The 16,641-nt window shown below is 48.5% G+C and overlaps 1 protein-coding gene across 1 annotated transcript; it reads right to left on the bottom strand.

The window, feature by feature from the left end:
* Positions 1-246: 246 nt before the first annotated feature.
* Positions 247-13,906, bottom strand: LOC125714862 (hormonally up-regulated neu tumor-associated kinase homolog). Its single transcript, XM_048985895.1, has 9 exons — positions 13,621-13,906; positions 10,835-11,127; positions 8,399-8,454; positions 7,099-7,237; positions 5,707-5,834; positions 3,803-3,938; positions 2,842-3,016; positions 1,955-2,195; positions 247-1,869 (listed from the first exon to the last, which is right to left on the bottom strand). The coding sequence occupies exons 1-9, from the start codon at positions 13,840-13,842 to the stop codon at positions 1,103-1,105; spliced, it is 2,157 nt and encodes a 718-aa protein (XP_048841852.1). The 5' UTR covers positions 13,843-13,906; the 3' UTR covers positions 247-1,102.
* Positions 13,907-16,641: the final 2,735 nt, after the last annotated feature.

Here is a 16,641-nt window from a genome sequence, read left to right as displayed (position 1 = left end):
AATTGGCACACACTGTTCCCAGCTGGAAAACAAAATTTACATGAGAACTCATGGCTGGTGCTACGAGATAACAGACCCTTGAGCATCATGAAATAGTCCCCCCTTCTGCTACTGCCGACCACACCAAATGTACCTAATTTCAGGGAAAAGTAAAGATATTCTGCCATAAAAACGACAACAAATTTTCACTTAAAAAGTTTTATTACAATACAAACTGTACAAAACGTTTATATTTTTATATTCAAGTATAAAAGTCTTTGGTCTTTTTTAGGATTTTTAGACACAATGCATGCACACAATGCATGTATAGTATAAAAATCGTGGAGGTTAATATGTGATGGGTTTATCTGTTTAGGGCAGCCATACTGCATGATCCTTGCAAAGCAGCACCCTGTCATTATTCCTAATGGGTGGTCACATGGCAGCATCATCTGAGAGTGATCCTGGTGGCTCCAGTTGCGAGGCGTCCCCTTTGCGCCCTTTCTCCAAAGTGAGGTAAAGCCTCTACGCATTTCAGCTTATGGCTGCTGCAAGCCCCTTGAAGCGAAATCGCACACTTTTGGCAAACCTCCATAGGCTAAAAGCATCCAGCTTTTGGATCTGTCCATCCATCCCTCTTTCACGGGAGAGAGTGATAGATACATGGTGGATTAGATGCCAGCCCATCCCAGCATTAATTTGGTTTTAAAGTATTTTATAATTTTTTTATGCTCAAGTATCAGAATCATTAGAAACTGTCTAGGGGGGCTAGAGGGAGGGGGACAAATCTAAATGCAACCCCAAGCGAGACCTAGAAGGGAGCCTTGGTTTTGGGGGTGAGTGGGTGGCGGGTGGTTACGGATGTCGCATTTCTGTTGAGGAAAATGCAGCATGATTCTGAAAAAAAGGGATTTTCATATAAAAAGAATGGTAAAGCTATTTCTGAGCAAAGCAGAGACTGATTTACAGGCCCAACAGGATGGAGCACGGCCAGGATGTCTCTTTATAGAACGCTGTCCCTTGAAACAACATGCTCTTAGGGATAGTGCAGGACAGTGTCCATCTTCCGCCTGTTCCAAAGAGCTTTGACCTGCAGTGACCTCTTGGAGTGCCCCCCCTCCCTTTAGAAGTCCATCCTCAGCAACTCTGGCTTCTTGTCAGGTTTTACCTGGAAGGGAGGTGCAAGAACAGGGAGGTTGAGGTCCGCCCTCCTGTGTGGGTTCTTCAGTTGGACAGCGTTGCGCTTGGTGGTGACGCACCCCCCTCCAGCCACCTCGGGGCCCGCCAGGCTGCGGCCCCGCTCCTTGGAGTGACGCAGGCTCTTGATGATGAGGGTCTGCTGGCGCGACGAGGGGAATGCGGGCGGCCGTGTCCCATTCAGCAGGAATGGTGACCCGCCATGGCCATGCCGTGCTACGCCCACCCACGTCAGTTTCCGGGTGATGCCGTCCCCAAGGGCCGTGTGCCTCAGTTTGGGCAGGGGGGCCGTTTGGGGTGACTCCGCGGTGCTGGTGCACCGCCAAGGTACCGTGGGGATTTTCTCGTCTGCTGCCTGCAGGATGTCCCTAAAACGTGTTTCTTGGTGTGCCATGCTTTGGTTGTGGGCTTTATTCTCCTGGTACGTTTTGGCAGAGGTGCCTTTGTCAAGGTAGGAGGACTGCAGTTTCTCCAACTTGTCCTCGGCATGCCAGTTTGCCGGGTCTGCTGGGTGGTCTTGGGAGGGCTCTCGGGTTCTCTGTGGCTTCACACCGCAGCTGACGTCCCTTTCCAGGTCATCACTGGCCAGTGCGTTGCAGGGAGACGCCTCTCGCGGCCTCGAGACGTTCGCCTCTTGGACAAAGGCTTGCGGAGACCTCTGGCAGACAAGCTCTTTCTCGGCAAATGGCGAAACTGAAATGGTATGAAACAAACAAAACGATGGATGCTCCGTAACACAAAATAACAGAAAAACAGTCCAAGCAGGGCATGATGTTACCCTCAGGAAGGAAGGACTCTTTGTTTTCCAGCGTAATGGCGATCTCATTGTCTGCGATGGCACCCCCTGAAGGACAAAGCAGGGGTAGCAAAGGCCCACCGCTTTCATGACTTTCCGAATCCTCCTTTGCCGAGTTGTTGGTCCGTTTTCTGGGATTCTGCGACAGTGACTCACTGCTCCTGCTCTGCTCTGCTCTTCTGGACCTGCAGGATTGCTTGTTCTTCTCAGATGGGGCGTCTTTCTGAAATGAAGGCAGGAACAGGTCTTTAGCTCCTGGTGTCAATGAACAACCGTGAGGAGAGTGACTCAAGGCAAAAGTAAATATGGATAAGCGTGGACGTGTCTGTTATCGAAACCTGAAGGAGTGGAAAAACATGAAGAGCTGGAACAGGTCTGGGAAGATCTTCAAGTTTATTGTGTTTTCGTAAATGGCCCTCTGAGGCCCTTAAGTTAAGGATGTTACCGGAGTCACATGACCATCTCGTTTCAGGGTGCGAGAGAGACAAAACACGTGTTCAACGACGTTCCTTGTATGTCTGTGTGTGCTCAGGATCTTTCATTATTATTTCATATTATAGTACCGGCTACTCAGTTTGCATTTTGGGTAATTATAAAATGAACGTGGCAAAAATGCATCATTTCACATTAAAACCCTTTTGTCTCAAATGCCAAATCTGTATGTGTAATATTATTCAGATTTATGTGGAATCAGCTAGCTAACGTTCATCCAACATTCATGTATATGGCTTTATCTAACTTCCACAGTAACATTGAATCCCCATGCAGCTTTAACAGATGTAGGGATCAATGCTAATTCGACATTTCGGAAAGTACCGGAACATTAGACTGGCGTCTAACCCTCATTAGACCACTGGCATTCTGCGTACCTTGGATTTCCCGCCTTTCTGACACCTCGCCAGTTTCTTCACCAGCAGGCAGTAGGTCGCCATGATGGCGGAGGGCCGGTTGTTGACCAACGTGTGCATGACATCAGAGAGACTGTACCCCAGGCACTCGGTCATGTAGTTCAGCACAGTTGGGTTCAGTTCATCTGGCTGGAGTCTGGGAATAAAATCATCAAATTAGCCTCCGCTCTGCGCAGTATTTTTCCAATGGTTTTACGGCCATCCGGCAGGTTCTGAGAAAACGTGGGATAATCGTTAAAAATCCATCCTTACATTCCTTGTCACTGCTGAAGGTTTTGTCTCGGAAAAGCTTTCATGTGCTTGGTGTGGTCAGACCCGGAGCAGTACAGAGACCATGTGGAAGTACTCACGTTCGCCTAACCATACGACCGACGGCTTCAAGGAGAGTCTGTAAAAGGTGCTGATAGAAAACTCTCCACAATGAGCCCAGTTCCAGCCTGCTAAACTGTTAGCTTGCAGGGTTCACTGGAGACATATGGAAGGCTCGAATAAAACTGGTCTAGAAATTACAGTCCAGATCCACCGTAGCCGACTTTTACAAGGCCAATAATACAACGCAGGAAGGGGCTCCCTTCCCCGCAGTCTTTACAGCTGAAAATGGATCCCGGCAGTGCCCACAACAAGGCCCTCTGCGTGGGCCCGGGCTTCCCTGTCACTCAGGAATGCTCCTCTGTGTTGTGCGATGGGGACAGAACCAGCGATAGGGAGATAAACCCGGACCTGGAGGCCGGAATAGCGTGGAAGCGGACGGCTCGTAAAAATAACAGTGCGGTCCAGCCATAGAGCCGCATAAGCTTCTATGGTTTCGTGTAATATTCTGCCAAAGCCATTAAAATCACATTATTATGCATGGCGTTTTCCACAGCCCTCGCTCAGGACACCCCCCCCCCCCCCCACGTTTTTAAGCCATCAGGGGCGATACCTGTTTTTGTAGAGCGCCGCGTTGAGGGGTCTCCTGCCGTAACCCGCCTGCAGCCATCTTTCCTGCATGGCCTCTGTGACGCTGGGTCGCTTGTCCGGGTCGGGCTCCAGGAGAGTCAGCACAAACTGAACAGCCCCTGTGGAGAAGCACATGTGCAAGGTGGGTGAGGGGTGTCATGTGACTGCAGATACCCCGAGGGGAACACCTTAGAATCTCTTTAACGTTTGAGCGTGCCCGGTGAATAACTCTATGTGTGTTTGCGCATGTTTCTGACACGTGACCGAACACGTGTCGCACTTGCGTGTGCTTTGGCATGCTCATTGCGGGCCCTCATTGTGTCCTATGTGCACGTGTAGTGCTTGTCGCCATGTGTGTTCCATGTGCACTTTCTCTATATGTGTGTCTGTCAGTGTCTTAGGAGGACTACGCCCTGAACCACCACGAAGTGTGTGAAACGTATGTGAAGTGTGTGACCTGCTCGCAGATGTTCCTGTCTGAGTCACCGTGCGTCACGCCGCGGCCCGTAAACACCAGAAATGGTGCCGTTCCAGCCCGAGGCATAAGCCTGGCTCAGTGTTGAGTCTATTCCCATTAAAAGGGGGCATCTGTGAGCAGAAAAAAATCCCCACAATCGCTCCAACCACACCTTCAACATCTGCGCCCCCATGACACCGTAAACCACCGGCCCAGGGAACATGAACGAGCAGCCGCTGGATCTAAGAATAGCTGAGACGTCACAGGATCGGCTCCGCCACACCACCGGGGGCTTCGAGCACCCGGGGGGGGGCCGCCATCACTCTGAGACTCATGAGAAAATCAACCTCCAGTTGACAAAAAATATTCCCCAGTGACAGACCAGCAGGGGCGGCATGTTGGTGCAGTGGTTAGCACTGTAAGGGGCGGCATGGTGGTGCAGTGGTTAGCAGTGTTGCCTCACACCTCTGGGACCCGGGTTCGAGTCTCCGCCTGGGTCACATGTGTGTGGAGTTTGCATGTTCTCCCCATGTCATCGTGGGGTTTCCTCCAGGTACTCCGGTTTCCCCCCCACAGTCCAAAGACATGCTGAGGCTAATTCGAGTTGCTAAATTGCCCGTAGGTGTGCATGTGTGAGTGACTGGTGTGTGAGTGTGCCCTGCGATGGGCTGGCCCCCCATCCTGGGTTGTTCCCTGCCTCGTGCCCATTGCTTCCGGGATAGGCTCCGAACCCACCATGACCCAGTAGGATAAGCGGTTTGGAAAATGGATGGATGGATGGATGGCTGGACAGACCAGCATCCTATAGATGGTGTCCAGTACACATATTTATAAAGTACCTATGATTTTATTCATACCTAACACACATGCAGGCGTGCTGGTATCAGCCTAGTAAGACCTGAGCAGAAGGAAAATCTGCTAAATGTCTGAAGGCAAACATCTGAAAGTGCCACCTAGCTCATAGTAACCCGATATGAAGGACATCTTGAGCCCTTTTAGTCATGGGGGAGGAGCTAATGCTCATATTTAGGGAAATGAAGATGTGGTAGATGATGGGAGATTGATACAGTAGGGACCCCACAGTTGTAAGTACATTGTTGCTCTTCATGCCTACTGAGAGTGGTTTAATAATAATAATAATAATAATAATAATAATAGATTCTGTATTGAACCCCATGGGGAAATATTCGTTATGCCTCCCCCAGCTTGCTCTGTGTAGGTGAGAGTAAGCTGGCCACCTGTTGTGGTGCCCAGGGAGCTGGACCTTGCTGAAGAATGTGCCGGTGCTGGGCCCGAACCAACAACCTAGGCACAGAGGCTTAGCCCACTGAGTTACATGCTGCCCCCATAGGGACCCATAGCTCCCATCAGGGGGTGTTGGAGGGACAGTAGGTGAAGGGGGGGACTGCAGAAATCAGCAAATGTCTCACCTTTGCTGATGTCGGTGGGGAAGGTGCCGATGTCGCCGTTGACCATCTTCTGGTGCAGCTGCTTGATGTTGAAGGGCTCCACAGTGAAGGGGAGGGTACCGGTGAGCATGGCAAACGTGCTGACGCCCCTGTGCCAGCGCCACATAGAGGTGGGAGGGGGTACAACATCGTTGCTTAATGCCTAGGCTAGAAGAGCATGCAAATTTCTATGTTGAATCACCTTGGATCTGGTACTTATAGAAGACAAAGCTGGTAAAAAAAAATCGCACATAAAAGACAAGAGCCAGGAGGCAGACAGTAACTGGGCACTTAAGATCCAGGTATAAATCACAGGTGGGTAGCTGATCAAGGTATATAAGCACATAATGCCTAGCCAGATGTTTATATTGTATGTTAGGTAATGTATCGTAACCCAAGATCATTTAAAATATATTTTACTGAACTTTTCTTTTTAAGTTACTAGTTAAGAGCCTAAAAATAAGTTCCATATTTTACTAATTACATTTCTGTATATATACAGGAAACATGTTTGGGTGCCAAAAGGCGTGGCAGTGGATGAACGAGATGATGAAATGTATCACAAACATACAGGGACAAGATGTGCTGATCGGATCTGGCACTCAGCAACTCAGGACCGCGAGTCTTAGAGGTGGGAGCAGAGCCAGACGTGACACTTAACGCACCTAAGGTGATATAAAGAGAGGCAGTGCCTGCTAGGCAACCACACAATAAAAGATAAAAACAAGAATTATAAGTAACTCTTATAAGGAGTTATTGTGAAAAGCATCGTGGCTGGAAGTGCGGTCCAGCCGCTCATCCAAGCCTTACGTCATGTTTGTTTATTATCGTTATTCAATCGTCGAGCAGATGACTTTACACGAGTCACCATCCAGGGTTTTTTTTTTTTTTTTTACGAGATGTCAGCATTTCAGATGTTCGAGGGCAGCTTGCCTCTTTACTAGCTGATGGTTTTTGCGGCCCGCCACGTAAACGTTAATGGCTGCCTCCCACGGATGGCTCGCGTCCGAGTGTTGGTCGGGATCACTGCACCTACTGCAGTGTGAGACCCCATAAGCGTGTGGCGGAAATCCAGGCTGCGTCTAGTTAGGGCATCTGAGCGGGGGGGGCCAGGCGGGGCGGGGATCAATACATTCAAAATGGAGATGCGGAGAATGACACAGCAGGGGGGGGGGTGTTTTACTTTTAGGCTTTACAGTATAATTTAATCGTAGTGAATGTAGTATGTTCAAATAGCATTTCATCTGAGCAGTAGGGGGTGCAATTGCTCCCCTCGTAGCCCCAATAAAGTCACCCATGTACTGCAGGTACCAGCCTGGAGCGCCCAGCCCCGGCACCAGCGAGGAGCCGCTTCCTAATGCACTGGCGACTTACACTGACCACACGTCCACCTTGTGCCCGTACTTCCTGTGCGCCAGCAGCTCGGGGGCAGCGTAGGCCGGGCTGCCGCACTGCGTGTTGAGCAGCTCCAGTGCCAAGGCCTCCGCCTTCACCGTGTTGCTCAGGCCAAAGTCTGCAAGGAAACGGCAGCGTTGGCGCCAGGCGAGGCGAGGCAGGCCTACCCCATCCCTCCCCCCACTGTCTGTCATCCAATCAGAAACCCTTATATTGGAAATTCAACCCTATTAAGATACTTCCAGCTACAACACCACCTCAAACACTGGGTTCCTTGTACAGGCCATCTTGGAAACTTTAAATAAACATCCTTTTTCTCTGAAACCCTTTTCTCTTGTTTATTGTTGATAAAGGGGACAGATTTCCCTTCGCTCGCTCCCTACGGCAGCCTCCCAGCCCTACTCCCACTTCCATATTGGTAAATTTCTGTGGTTGAGACATAAAACAAGAATCTTAACGAGGGAACGAGTGGAAACTGAAATGCAGAGACGGAAATGTGTGGCGAGGACAAGGGCAGTTTAACGTAGCACAACGCGTTTAAAGGGAGTCCTACCCCCCCCCACCCCCACCTCCACCAATGCCAGGCGTTGCAGTGAAATTCATGTTGAGGCGCTACGGTGCTGGGTAAACATTGCATGATAACAGAGACTTGACCTGGGTGACGCTTTTCTGCAAAGTGTCCTAGCAGAGCCGCATACAGGCCGTATTTTCAAAAACAAATTGTCCCCTAACCCCCTTCCCCCATCTATGGATGCAGAGCTCGGGGCCAGCCAGTGCCCCCCCCCCCCCCCCCCTGCATGACACACTACCGGCCCCTGATACCAGATGGGATTAAATTGCCTAAAATGTCTTCAGAGGACTAAGTGAGCTCAGCAAATTAAGGTATGTTTTTATATTCCTTGAACGGGTGGATCCATCACATTCTGAGGCCTGTGGGTTCCAGGGTTAGTAGGATATGTTATCTAATGAGAGTAACAAGGCCAATCAGGCTGCAGGATGGAAGGACCATAGGTGGAGATCTTCCCTGTCAGGAGACAGCCATTAGGGGCAGCAGGCAACTCAAGAAAGTCCGATCTGAGACAAGTACTGATGGATTTAACACTATCCCTCAGCAAAACATATGTGAGCAAGCCCGCTTGATAGTTAGCTGACAGGCGGTTTGAATTATAAAGCTGAAAAATTGAGTTTTTTTTCTCCAGGTGTATGTCAAAGTCCTCACCTAATTGAGGTAACTAATTATGGGCAGAGAATCCCGAAAACTCAAAAAAGTAACACGTACCAACAATCTTAATGTTGTTGTTTTCATCCAGCAGGAAATTCTCGATTTTTAAATCCCTGAAATCAAACAAAATGTTACAAATATTACTTAAACCTGAGTAACATACTGGGACATATTTTGATTGTTAAATAGCCTGCTAATAACCACAGCTAGTAATTACTGGTGGATAAGAGGTTATGGATGAGTGGATGGTATTAATCAAAGTGCAGTCTGGGAACTGTGTCCATGATTTGGAAGGCAAAGCGGCTTATGATTCACACATGTGTTTTTGGGCCCAGACGTTTCACCCCAATGTAATTCATTCCAGCACCATAGCTGTCTGCAGCCCACCCCTCATGCCCCTCCCTTGCCAAGCTGAAAGCTTACTTTACATACTACAGGTCACAGCATGCCATGCGGGCCCAAATTATCTGTGTGAACCCTGATTGGATGGTGGTTCTGTGCTGGCTAACTGAAACTTTCCCTGAGTGATGGAACAGCACCAGCTCCTGGACTTGGCTGCCGCCGTACTCTTATTGGCTGGATATCTCAGGTTCACAAAAGCAGTACAGTTATATCTTACCTATGGACCCCCCCCCCTTTTTTAACTCCACTTTACCTTTAACAACCCCTATAAACTCATTGAGCTTCTACCCTTACATGCTTTACAAGACCAGATATGTAGCCAGTGTTAAAGATAATGAATCAATTAATGATCATACATCCATTGCTTTCTATAACTGCTTATCCACTGCTGGGTCAGGGAGAGTGTGGAGCCTGGAAACACAAGGAACAATAAATCAAAATCAAAATGCGTTTAGTATGGAGCATCGTCAGGGACTGTATTGTCACATAGACAACTTTACAACCACTTTACGTAATTCCCTCAGGGGCTCAGATCTCCCAATAAGGGCAGACTGAACCAGGAATGGAACCCCCTGTAGAGGGGTTCAAAGGCAGCGAGGTTGGCACAACCGAACCAGACCACAGTCACTCTCCTGTTGCCGTGGAAACACGGCTGCACCCAGGCGCGTCAGAAGCGCTCATGTGCCCACCGCAGCCCCCGCCAGTAAACTCACGCTAGGGAAGTGTCACCAGGGCTGCGAAGTGTTGAAATCTACAAGTACCTCCTGCCAAGTCACCCCCCCCCCAGCACCCCCACCCTAAAACAGAGCACAGCAAGGCTGGTTAACCCCAGAGGTCTTCGACTCAATGTCTGGAACAGCGGCTTGCATCTCCTCCTGACCACACTGGCTGTCCTTACACACATAAATGCTTTTTCGTAAAAAATAAAATGGAAAATTACACCATAAAATTTTAGGCTTCAGTGTATTTAATTCAACTGCCCTGACTAAATTTTTTTTTTTTTTTTTTTTACAAACATTGTTTCACATGCTCAACTGCTCAAGTGCATCATAAGATTTGGAAGTGAGTTAAGTGCAGCCAGGTGACGCTGGTAATCTGGGAGACCAATGCTGGTTATAAAACAGACAAACAAGTAAGATTTCCATATATATACGGCCCGTAAACTATTCTCTACCAGATCCCCAGAGAAAACTAATAATTAGAGCTATATTTAACTAGATTTATAACCACTTATTCCGATGAATTCCAAAACATATGTAATTTAGATCAAACCTTGTAAACCTACCAAATTGCTGACAGATCCTACACTGGCAGGCTGACTTTGAATTACAAACCTCTCTCGGTAATGTTAGACAACTAAACAGCCAGTAATGTCAGAGAACTAAACAGCTTAGCACCTAATTAAAGCACAGTGGAACGGGCCCAGGCGACGGTCAGGGTGATGGAATGAAAAGTACGTTTGAAAGAGTAACGTGTTCCTGCATTCCATTTACAAGGAAAAGGAAAGAAAAATAAAAACAACCTGCAGACTGGTAACAGAGCCACTAGAGCATCGTTTTAGAAGTGGAGGACCTGACTGCCAGGCAGGGGTACATGAAGGGGCGGGGCCCTCGAGGGCACTGGCCCAAGCTAAAAGCTGATTGGCCAGCAGAGCTCCCCTCTCCAGCCACTCACCGATTAAAAAGACATCATTGGCTAACGCGGGGGCGGCATGGTGGTGCAGTGGTTAGCACTGTTGCCTCACACCTCTGGGACCCGGGTTCGAGTCTCCGCCTGGGTCACATGTGTGCGGAGTTTGCATGTTCTCCCCATGTCGTCGTGGGGTTTCCTCTGGGTACTCCGGTTTCCCCCCACAGTCCAAAAACATGCTGAGGCTAATTGGAGTTGCTAAATTGCCCGTAGGTGTGCATGCGTGAGTGAATGGTGTGTGAGTGTGCCCTGCAATGCGTTGGCCCCCCATCCTGGGTTGTTCCCTGCCTCGTGCCCATTGCTTCCGGGATAGGCTCCGGACCCCCCCGCGACCCAGTAGTATAAGCGGTTTGGAAAATGGATTAATGGATGGCTAATGCTAAGGTTGGGGGCGGCGGTTACCTGTGTACAATGCCATGGCGATGCAGGTGCTCCACGGCGCACAGGATCTGCCGTGTGTAGCGCCGCGCCTCCCGCTCGTCCAGCCGCTTGCGCTCGCAGATGCGGTCCATGAGATCGCCGCCCGCGCACAGCTCCATGGCCATGTAGTAGGAGTTCTCGGTCTCCAACGTCTCGTAGAGCTGGGCCACGTGAGGGTGCTGCACCATCTGGTGGATCCGCGGCTCCCGCTTCATGTTCTTCAGGACATACGAGTCCTGCTTGGCCTTCTTCTTGTCAATCACTTTGACGGCGACCTGCATGACCAGCCACTATTCAGTCATCATTTATAATGGTCTACTGATGTAGTACATTAAGTAATGAATTCACCGTAAATTCACTTGTGTGGACTGGTACCTCATCCTCTGCCTTGTGCCCCACGTTCCGTTGGATAGGCAGGGGTCCAGAGCCTATCCTGGAGGCTATGGGCGCAAGGCAGGGAAGTACCCAGGGTGGGGCGCCAACCCATCACAGGGTGCACTCACACACCACTTACTCGCACAGACACACCTATGGGGAATTTGGTAAACTACAATGAACTACAGCATGTTTTTGGACCGTGGGGGGAAACCAAAGTACCCAAAGGAAACCCCATGATGACATGGGGAGAACATGCAAACTCCAGACATGGAACCCCAGAGGTGTGAGGCGACAGTGCTAACCACGGCACCACCATGCCTCCCAGGATGGATCGAAATAAAATCTAAATTTATTTGATGTGCACTTTTAAAACAACCACAGTTGAACACAAGTGCCACAGAGGCAATTCAATTCAATTTATTTATACAAATATATTTATATAGCACTTTTAACAACAGTCATTGTCACAAAGCACTTTACATTTAACCGGCCAGAACCCAACTAAGCAAGCCTGAGGCGACAGTGGCAAGGAAAAACCCTCTAGCAGGAAGGAACCTTGAGAGGAACCTAGACTCGGAAGGGGACCCCATCCTCCTCTGGGCGATAAATTAGCAAAACAAAGGCAGGTAGAATTTAAAATGTGACAAAATTTGAGCACTTACACAGAAAAAGATCAACTCAACTGCAGTCGAATGACAAGGCAAAGAAATTATGCAATAATTTTAAAAAAATCTATCGACTGTGTGCCGCTAATATGAGGAGGCAGGATGTATGGATGAATGGATGGATGTATGGATGGATGGATAAATTTGTTATTTCCATTGATCCTTCCCTGATCTGATTCCTAAGGGTTGTGGGTATTTGATATGATTTAAGTGCTTACCCTCACTTCTCAGTGCAGTCCTACATTGGGTATTAGAGCTCAGATCTTTACCATGACAATATCTTCATCCAGACTGAATGAAGCGCAGAGAGAATAAAGATTAACAAAGGTGGGCAGATCTAGCAAGAGGTCGGGGATACATAGAGATGCATTACGGACAGATCTTGCTGGTTGCCATAGGCCACAACATTACCATGGAAACTAAGCAATAGAAGGGAGCAGGAACTACACACTGACTTTCTTCGCATCTGTGCGGCAATCAGCCAGCGACTGATGGGGAACAAGGGCAGGTGATGCACTCGAGTTACATGCATGTAACATGTGTGTAACAGCATCTTTACAGGGAAAATACAGAGGCAGAAGTGACACAAAGGGGATCTTCAGGTTTGGGGTCAAGGCTAAAGAGACAGTCCTCCAGGGGAATTCCATCGCCTTGGTTACGGGGGGGGGGCATACAAACAAAGGCGGAATACCCTCCATGACAACTTGGTTTAGCTTTAACAAATGGGGGCCGATGCTGGAAATCGTTGACAGAGTGAGCATGACAACGGCCATGGTCCATTTCCGAGGATGACAGTGACCTGAATCAGTCCCTGTCGCCACAGACCGGGTTTGAGGGCAACGTAAGGTCACTTCACTGATGGTCTTAAAGAGTGTCACATGTTGGGATGTTTTTTCGCCAGATATGCACAGATTTATACTTGGAAAAAGTCTGTGATTTTAGCATAAGGCACTGTTAAAACTTATTTGAAATGACAGATAATTCATATTTCTGCATTTAATGCTAATTACATAGTCTACATTATTAAATTTCATCCATCCATCTACTGCTTTTCCAGTGCAGGATCAACAGTACATTATTAAACTGGGGTGTTACAATTAGTACAAATAAAAACTTTGTATTAACCTTTTTTCCTGCATGCTTTTCAATAGGCTCCTTTATCCACATTAGCCTTGGCATGAGAATGTATGTGTCAGATTTTTAGAAATGTTCATGTTCTGTTAATACAGCAATTTTTACGAAACAGAAAAAGGGCTCCGTTAATTAACTGGTGCGTAAGGGGACAGAATGTACCCAAGGCTGCTGGACGGCCGCATGTTACATTTCAGATCTCATTCGGATAACAGCCACAAATGAAACAGCAGCCAGTCATAACTCGTGAAGGCAGCCTGTGTAAAACGCTCAGTAACTCCACAAGAGCGTCCGTCAGGCATCCTTGAAACTTAGAGTTTGTCAAAACATGCTAACTGTGCAGATTAATGCAGGGCGATGATTAAGGTGACTGAGAATGTGGTTTTTTATGTTCCTGTCGAGCTGAAATAGGGATTTGAGGCAGATTTTTATGCAGAAAACACAAAAAAATACACAGATACAGACTTAAAAAAAAAAAAAACATAAGCCATATGAACCATCATTCTTCTCCCGGATATGAGCATATGAGGTTCTGCTCTCCAGCAGAGCTCATCAAGGGCCTGTCAGGGTTCAATTCTGAGCATCAGTCGTTACCTTCTCGCCGCTGCCGATGTGCAGGCCCTCCATCACTTTGGCAAAGGCTCCCTTGTTGATCATTCTGCCAATCAGGTAGCTCCCCACACGCTTGGTGTGGGGGAAGCTTCTCACCGTGTCCCGGGGCACCCTGCCGAGGAGGGCCGGGCCCGACACCATCCCGTCCGGCTCTGCGCCGTCTTCCGCCGGACCCTCGGGGAGAGTCGAGGCCGCTGCCGGCATCGCTGCACGTCGACCGGCTCAAAGACTCAACCCCAGGGGGGCCACCTGCTGGAGGCTGGATCCACCCACCTGATCACCTTGGCCTCTTCCCACCCCCACTCCCCCTGGCGCCCCTCAAACAGCAACACCCCCTCCCCAGAGACCGATCGTGCGTCAGCGATCACTGTCCCGGAGCAGGCCGGAGTGCTGAAGCACGACTGAGCCGTGGGTAATTAACCCAGCACACCTCCCGGGGAGTTCATGTGTCCCGCGGGCGCTGACAAGTAGCCGTCATGGACACCCAACACCATAATCGCCGGAGAGCGAGTGGCATTGTGGAGCTCGACAGCAGGCCAGAGTAACCTACGTGTGGCTGAAAGAGGCAAGTATCAGCTTCTTCCCTGTTAGCCCACCCGCCCCCCCCCCCCCCCAGCATAGACGCTGAGCTACGAAACATGTTGATGGAAAAAAAAATAAAAAATGAAAGAGGGACAGGCACTTAATGAGGGCACATCACCAATACAGTCACATGACAGGGCACCGATTCTCCGATAATCTCCTTCTCATGGCCAAAGACACACAAACACAGAGAGAAATAATAAACTCACACTCGTATGTAGCATTGTTGGGCTGTTTTCTTCTTTGTTTTGTACTAAGCAGAACTTCCAAATAAACTTTGTTGTGCCTCAGAGGATGTCTTGTCTACATCTGTCTGTGGTGTTCCTGGCATTTCTGCTTGCAATCAGATCGCAGCTGAGACATTAACAACCCAGGAGGCAGAACAGTACGAACGGACCCTGCGACGACTGCAGCTTCACAGTTGGATCCCAAACACCCACGGAGTACATTCATGTTAACATACTGGGCGTGTTACATTTGTTTATAGGTTTTATGTTCATCCATCCATTTTCTGTAACCGCTTGTCATATTCAGGGTGAAGGGGGGGCGCAGAGCAGCCTATCGCAGAGGGAGGAGGAAACCCCACGCCGACATGGAGAGAACGTGCAAAGCCCACACATGTAGCCCTGGGGGAGAGTCCAAAACCCCGGCCCAAAGGCTGCGCCACCCAGCCACCGCAATTCCCACCCTTCATGTGAATTCTGGATGATTTATTTCAGGTCTGAATTGATAGGGTATAGAAAGGAAGGAAGTAAATGTTTAACTGTTTTTATGAACATCCTGAATCCCGTTTCTCGCTAATCGGATGATGAAACAGTGTGAGTCCGTACTGCCACATCCCATTATAAGTGGCCAGCATGACCATGATGATCACACACACACACACGTCAGGTAAACATATATTTATGGGGACCACATTTATGGGGAGAAATGCTAATGTTCACTATGACACCCTTAACCCCTAGCCAGCCCTAAACTTAACCATAAGTAACCAACCCAAATACTAGACTTTTGACACTTTTATTTTTATGATTGCAGTCACAGATTTTTATAAAACTGAGGTTATCCAAATGGGGACCTGAAGAAGTGTCCCCAAAAGTAAGGAAGTTTCAGGTTTTACCGCACTTTGGGGTCATTTTGGTCCCCAAATGTGATCTACAGTAGGTAAACCCCCCCCCCCCCCCACACACACACACACACACACACACTCCTGTGCATAAGCAGTCTACCTGTTTTTAGTCTTTATCTAAAGAAACAGGATTTATGGCAAGGAAAGAGAACATTTTTAAAACACATCTCAAATTATTTTATGCAACTCGCACCACATTCCAACTATTAGACAGCAGTTAGCCAAGCGGATAAAGATGTCAAAGTCAGCCTCCGGGGGGCGCTGCTGCTGCACCGGCATGCCAGGTGCCCGAATTCCTGTGGAAGAAAATCAAATGGTATTAATGCATAGAGACTGTATCTTTTGGCTAATCGTATTAGCTAAGCACGTGTCAGCATCTCATGTGCGCGGCTGTGGTTTGTGTCAAACTGCTCGGAAACCCCAAAGCTGCATTTTCTATATCATACAAAGAATTTGAACTCATCTCAGTGGGAGCCAGCCAGGCTTGGCACCAGAATGGAACATAAAAGTTCCCGCTTGGTCTATTAGCCTCTGAGGATATTAATGCAAACCCTAATTTGTACTTCACTGGAAATGTGATGACTGAAATTGTCCAAGCGGGAACAATACAGTGAAGCCATAGTAACTGCAGTGTAATTAAATATCATACTTTCAACCAATACGCCTTTACAAATATACAGCACATCAGACTGCCTTTAAAGGATACCATCTCTGGGCTACGCAGTTAATTATGTACAGTCATCTGATATCCTACCAGGCAGAGTCTCTCTATCAGAGCTGTGCAAAAACACCACATTTATATTTTGATTATATCAAGTTTAGCTGACCCATATGATGCTGCATATTACTGGTTTTGATTAATGGATTCCAAGTATTTTGAAGAGCTCCAACCCCCCCCCCCCCCCCCCCAAAGATCCCCAGAATACCTCCCGACATACAAACTCTGTTGTTTCATACTCACCCTGGGCAGCCGCCTGGGGCCCCTAAAATGGGATTTTGGGGGGTTTGTCCTTGGCGTACCCCCTCCCCATGCAAGCCATGCGAAGGCTTCTCACAGACGATCTGGCTGCAATTGAATAAGTGCGATTCTGCCGCTCAACTAGACCGTGAGGACGGGGAGCAGGAGCAACACCCCCCAGATCCCCCCCTTTGGCCCTAAACCGATCTCTACATTCCATGTGTCCAGTAGCTGTTTTCGTTGATTCGCGAAGATAAAAATAGGAGCACAAACCTAACGTACCAAGCAGGTTATGAATAAAGAAAGCAAAACAAGTTCCAGCAGATTCTAAGTG

The sequence above is a fragment of the Brienomyrus brachyistius genome, chromosome 19, assembly GCF_023856365.1.
Source record: "Brienomyrus brachyistius isolate T26 chromosome 19, BBRACH_0.4, whole genome shotgun sequence".
NCBI lineage: Eukaryota > Metazoa > Chordata > Actinopteri > Osteoglossiformes > Mormyridae > Brienomyrus > Brienomyrus brachyistius.
This window is presented reverse-complemented; position numbering and strand designations above follow the sequence as displayed.